This window comes from Anopheles nili, chromosome 3 (genome assembly GCF_943737925.1).
Source record: "Anopheles nili chromosome 3, idAnoNiliSN_F5_01, whole genome shotgun sequence".
NCBI lineage: Eukaryota > Metazoa > Arthropoda > Insecta > Diptera > Culicidae > Anopheles > Anopheles nili.
This window is the reverse complement of record NC_071292.1, coordinates 32,952,750-32,959,225: the sequence shown is the minus strand read 5'-3', so window position 1 is coordinate 32,959,225 and position 6,476 is coordinate 32,952,750. Positions and strand designations below refer to the sequence as shown.

The window sequence follows — 6,476 nt, the reverse complement described above, 5'->3', positions numbered from 1 at the left end:
AACGATGGTCTGTGGTTGCTCGAGCGAGATGGAAAACCCACCCGAAGCCCACACCGAGCGGGTTTGTGGATGCCCACGGGCAGCGGCTGGCAGACGCAGGGACGACTCGGGACTGTCAGTCAGGGCGCGTTTGACATTTCATTTCATTGAAATTTCATTTCATTTCCAGACATTGTCGCATCACGATTTATCTCGTGCGTTCGGTCGAGCTCGAGTCCGGTTTTTTCGTCCGAGATTTGTTTTTCTTTTCGTTGTCTCGCGAAGTTTGGTGCCCCGCAAGTCGGTGTTGTTTTTGGCGGATAACACACAGAGTTCATGATCGTGCGTGTGCAGTGCGCGAGTGTCCTCGAGTGCGTGGGCTTGCCGGTTTTATTCTTATCTGAACCGTTTAAATTTACCGGCAGTGACGACGTCGTGCGCCTTCCGGTTGCGGGAGTGAACATTCAAAGCATTCGCGTCCATCGAACACGCAACCAGTGTGAGTTTCGTGGTTAAGATCGCAAGCGCTCCACCGCGCAAGAACATGGCCCTGGAAGATCGCTGTAGTCCGCAGAGTGCTCCAAGTCCACCGCACCATCATCACAGCAGCCAGAGCCCAACCAGCACGACCACGGTTACGATGGCAACGGCAAGTCCGCTGCCTGCTGCTACGACCTCCATCACCTCGACCATCGTCGCTAGCGCCAGTAGTTCGCCTACCCGCGACGAGATGTCGCTAGTGGTACCGATCTCGCCGTTGCACATCAAACAGGAACCGCTTGGTTCGGATGTTGCCGCAGCACCAGCTCTTCCTGCACACCTGCCACATCATCCGCATCACCCACACCACTACCACCATCTGCATCAGCCCCATCAGCAGCCCGCACCACACCAGCCTCAGACGGCACCCGCGGCTAGCATATCCTTCTCGATCTCAAACATCCTGAGCGATCGGTTTGGTAAGGTTTCTTCGCCTGAACAGGAGCAAGCTCGTGAACCCATCAGTCCTGGTCCAGTGCACGTCCCAGGTGTCCTGTTGCCGTATCCTCAGCATGTCCATCCGGCACTACTTCATCCAGCGGCATATCATCCGGGGTTGCATCATTATTATCCACCACAACACCAACCGATCGTACCACAAGCCCAACGTCCACTCGATCGACGAGACAGTTTGTTCCGACCCTACGATATTAGCCGCAGTCCGCGATTGTGCAGCAGTAATGGCAGCAGCGCCGCTACACCACTACCCTTGCACCCGTACCACACGGACAGTGATTCAACGCAGGACTCAACGTCAGCACCGAGTCCTGCCACGTACGGAGATGTGGCGTCACCATCCTCTGGCTCCTCCGTCATGACGACTCCGGCCGCGACAAGCAGCCCTACGGGTAGTGTGTACGACTTTAGCCGAAAAACGGCAGCACTTGACCACCGGGCGGCCTTGCTGAGTGGGTTTAGTGCCGCCGCAAGCTACCCAAAGCTGCACGAAGAGATCATCAACAGTCACCGGAAGTTCCAGGCCAAACTGATCGAGTCACAAACGAAGGCGGCATTGGCCGTGGTTGCCGCAGCTCACCAACAACAACCACATATTCCGCCACTCGGTAGCCTGTGTAAAACGGTGTCCCAGATTGGGCAGCATGTGGCCGGAACGGGTAGCCTCGGTGGACAGGCGAGTGGTCCTGCGAACGGAGCTACCCCGAAAGAGCCCACCAAACCTTCACCAAAACCGATCCCCAAACCGGCTGGTGCGTGTGAGAACAACGGCATGGCAGGCGGGATGCAGGACACGGGCATGGAGTCCTCGGATGATGCCAAATCGGAGACAAGCAGCACGAAAGATGGCGAGAACGGAAGCAACCTGTGGCCAGCCTGGGTGTACTGCACGCGTTACAGCGACCGTCCAAGTTCCGGTAAGTCGGAAGTCCCGAAAGGCGGGTTTGTGTTGACAGAACTGACGTACCGAGCGTTCGGAACCGTTTGATTGTACGTTTTGGACTGTCGGTTGCGGGTTTTTTTTTCTTCAAATCGATGGGCTGTGGAAAGAGGGCAGCAAATTAGAACGTTCTTTAGCGAATCAAATGCCAACCTACGGTTTACGGGTAATTACGGGTGGAGAGAACAGAAGCAAAAAAAACCGCAACCCCGGAAAAGGGCGGCTTGTTTGCTTTGTGTTTGATGCGATCTAGTGTGCCGTGGTGACATTAGCACAAGGCGGAACTGTCAAGTGGTCGTAGGGGGAATTATAAACGGATGGTCTGTCGGTTGCAATATTTATGGGATTTTAATCACACAGGCGCGTGTCCTTCGCATCGAGGCGAGGTGGCCAGCCCGCACATTGCTGGACGACAGAATGTGATAATTTATTCATAGCCCTCATATTTCTGTTATCACCCTGGTGGCCGAACGACCCGAAACTCGATCGAGGTTTCATATACACACACACACACTCGAAATAGGACAGAGTGTCTCATTAGCACCCACCCCCTTGGGCGGGCAACCCGGACGAATTGTCGATAATTTATTGCTCCCTTTTGGATTGACGCCCGTGGAAATCGATTCAAATGAAGCACCCGCGGAAGGTTGTCTCTTTGGCGTGTCTATGTCGTGTTACCGAAGAATTTGCATTTCTTCCTCGATTTCCACCGGGTTCTATCGCGATTAGAGCCCGTGGGAGTGATCGGACGTTCGATAACGATGATGCTGACGCTTAAACGCACCATTTGCAAAACCAACCCATCCTTTGGGGTTGGAAAAAGACGCTCCAGAAGGTCGCTAGAACACGAAGTTGTACGATCGCAGGAAAATCAAGATAGATCGTTTAATTTACTTACTGGCGTTCCTCGGAGGATTTGTCCGTTTTTTGCAGCTCCCAGTGCTACAGTCTCCCAGTGGGAAATGAACATCGCCGTTGCATTAAGCAATAATAAATGAATTACAGTGCGGCGAGACAACGCCATCGCGAAGGCAGGACCAAAACCTGCCTTTCTCGGTGCGCCTTCGGTGCCGTAATGATGGTGATTGCAATCGCGTCCATTTTGAACGCATCGGTTTCTCGGGAACGCGCAATGCAATTGCGATGCATTGCGATTGCCATCCTCGGGCTTCCACGAGTTCCTCCCATTGGGTAGCGATTAATTGAGTTGAGCAAAGCGTACCAACAACAAAAAATATATCGTGTATCGATATATTCGCCCCAAGTTGCTCGCCGGAATTACTCTATTTATTCACCTTCCGCGAGCAACCGAACCGGGCGCAAAAGGGCCAACTTTTGTTCACCTTCCACCGCGCGAAGGCACGAAGTTAATTAATTTACTATCGACCGGTAGCGTTTGCACCGCCCGAAACCATTTCCCAGGGACGAAAGTTTTATGCTCCAAACAGCGAACGGCGCCATAATCCATTGCAGCGCGCTAGTTCGCCAATTTCAGGGCTTCCCTTTACAGAACCGCGAGCCAATAAAGCTAGCTGATATTTCAATTTATTAGAAGCAATTAGAAAAAAGTTCCACCAGGGCCAGCCCTTTTCGTAACGTCGTCTTGCATCAAAAAGGTGTAAAAACTTTGCCTTTTCTCGCTGGCAACGAAAAACGGGGGGGTTTTGTGGCACGATCAAATTATTGTGGCAATAAACGCGAGCTTGGGCGCTATAAAACGGAAACTGCATTAAAGTGCCCCTAAAGAATTAATTCGACAGATTCCGGAGCCATGCGGGAGTGTATTCGGTTCGGTGGAATGTTCTCTCCCACGAGTTTGGGGGTGTTTTTTTTCCTTCCTGTTTTGTTTTTTTTTTTCGTGCACCAAATCACACACAACCGCACCCCGACAAACAATTTCGATCGCAGTAGCCGCCGGTCATGTCAAACATGTCGTTCGAACAAATTAATCGCCCAAAATCGTTACATCTCAACGGGGTGCCCGTTTCTGGCCGAGTCCATCGACGCCTGCTAAGATGCGCGGTTGTCGACAGCTCATCTATCAATCGTCGCCTGCTGGAGGTTCCTTTCTTTTTTTTTTTGCTTCTCCGGGCTCCCGTGAACTGTCGTGTCGTTTTTCCCGAAGGGACCAAAACCCCTTAGAACCCTTCGATCGGGTTCGATTATCGAACGCGGGGGTCGCGTTCATTGCCGCTCTGTTCCCTTTTTTTTACTAGCTTTTAATGGGTTTCATTTTTCATTCATCTCCAATTCCCGGATGATGTCCCCGATCAAGGGACACCGCTTGAGCCTTTCCCCCCCCTGGGCGTCGTGTCTTTCATCGATTGGCGTTAAGTGGGAAAGCGTGTGCGTGCCGCGGGCGTCCATTTAATCGGTATCAACGATTTTTCGAGCGATTTCGTCAACAAATGGGTGCCACTTTGGGGGTGGGAAATGTGAGCTAAAATGAATGGTTGAAAGAAAAAAGCCGCTCATTCTACGTCAGCTCCACAGGATTCCACGCTCGCACCTGCAGATGAATTTCTGCATTTTGCGCTTCCAACGGAACGACATTCCAAAAATCCCCCAGCAAAAGGGCTTCCGCGCTAACAAAGGAACCCGGAGCCAGTGTTAAACGGTCACTAATTTGTGGCATCCCGATGTTTTGTTGCCCGTGTGCGTAAGTCCCAAAACAAAAGGAGGGAAAAAAACGGGTTATATACGTCCCAAAAATAAGGCTCACTATCGCTATCACACGAGACCCCGGGGCCGGGTCCGCTCAGCGCGATTAAGTTCTTTGTTTATGGGAATGCTGCGTCCGTTGGCGTTCATCAAAATTTTATTTCACCCATTTTGTGACGATTTATTTTGTGACGGCCGCCGTCCCGGAGAGGGAAAACTATTTCAACCCCTTTCGTAAGTTCTATTAAAATGTCAAATTATGATCAACCATCATATGCTGGCCAGGGCCCTGGGTGAGTGAGTTGTAGCGCGCGTTTTCCTTCCGTTCCTCGTCGTGGACAATCGCGGAACCAGTGGCATTAATATTCATGCCTAGGAGGTTCACCGAGGCCGCAGGAATTCGTCCGTGCACCTTCGATGGCGCGTTGAGCGGGGAAAAATAAAGAGAAGAAAAAAAACCAACCCCCAGGAATAGCATAAAAAAGTGGCTCGAATTAATTATCGAATTAATATATTAATTAACCTGCACCCGGTGCGGGTCCCCGGTCGGGATTCGTGGTGTCGGAAAACTCGCCCAAAACCCCAACACCAAACCGGACGCGGCTCGGTCTAGGCCCATTAATTAGTGCGATTATTTATTTCTACTAATTTAAATGAAGCCAAACCAAAGCCACTCGGGCGAAAGTCAACCCATGCGGAGAGGTGGGGCAAAAAAGGGCACCGTATACAATTTATGCACCCACTGGTGGCCAAGGAAATTCGACCGAACGCCAACCCTTCTGGGAAAAACCGACCCCAGCAGCCGCCGCAAGATCCTTCAAGCTTTGTGATCGTAAAACAAAAATGGTTGCACAGCGAGGCAAACGTATTTTTATGCACCCAAAGCGCATTGACGGCCATTTTCGTGCGCTTGGAAATCCTCGGGAGTGCAAAACAAACACACTCACTCGTGGGGCAGCACCGACTCCAAGATCGACGTTCTGGTCCGGGACGGAGTTCGCTTCCGAGCTTAATTTATCTCGCCCGACGGTTAATTGAATTAGATAAGAGCGACAGTAATGATTATTTATTCACCAGCATCCTAGCCCTAGCCAATTTCGCAGTCGTTAAAGCCGGTGACATTTTTATTAATTTTCTCTTTCGTTTTCTCTCTCTCTCTCTCTCTCCCTCCCACCGAAGGTCCACGGTATCGGCGCACGAAGCAGCCAAAGGAAAAGGGCGAAAGCGAGGAAAAGCGCCCGCGGACGGCCTTCTCCAATGCGCAACTGCAAAGACTGAAGGTAAGCATCGAAAACGCCAGTTCCCGACGTGAACAGGACGCTGAATGCACTCTTCCGGAGCCTTCAAAGGGTCCCAGTGCTTCAGTCGCAATACGAGCTTTTCTAATCGTGGCCATTTTTCTCGATCCCTTCTCTCTCTCTCTCGTGCTCCATAGAATGAGTTCAACGAGAATCGCTACCTGACGGAGAAGCGGCGGCAAACGTTGAGCGCCGAGTTGGGGTTGAACGAGGCGCAGATCAAGATCTGGTTCCAGAACAAGCGCGCCAAGATCAAGAAAAGCTCGTCGGAGAAGAATCCACTCGCCCTGCAGCTGATGGCACAAGGTTTGTACAACCACTCGACGGTGCCGCTTACGAAGGAGGAGGAAGAGCTCGAAATGCGCATGAACGGCCAGATCCCGTAGGGTGGAAGCTTCACGATGACGATGATGATCATGACGATGACGATCACCACGGTTGATAATGATGACGATGCAACGGTGCAATAGTGAGACGAGGATCGAGAGCGAGGATCTCGAGGATCCTTCCAATCGAACCGCGTGGTTAGTGAAATGATCGCGGATTTTGTGTAAATTATTAGCTTTTCCTTTCTCCCTCTCTCTCTCTCTCACACACACACA

General features: G+C 51.5%; 1 protein-coding gene across 1 annotated transcript; it reads left to right on the top strand.

The window, feature by feature from the left end:
- The first annotated feature begins 523 nt into the window (after positions 1-523).
- Positions 524-6,260, top strand: LOC128726428 (segmentation polarity homeobox protein engrailed). The gene is made up of 3 exons (XM_053820236.1): positions 524-1,892; positions 5,756-5,856; positions 6,012-6,260. Exons 1-3 carry the CDS (start codon positions 524-526, stop codon positions 6,258-6,260), a joined length of 1,719 nt encoding a protein of 572 aa, XP_053676211.1.
- The last annotated feature ends 216 nt before the right edge of the window (positions 6,261-6,476 follow it).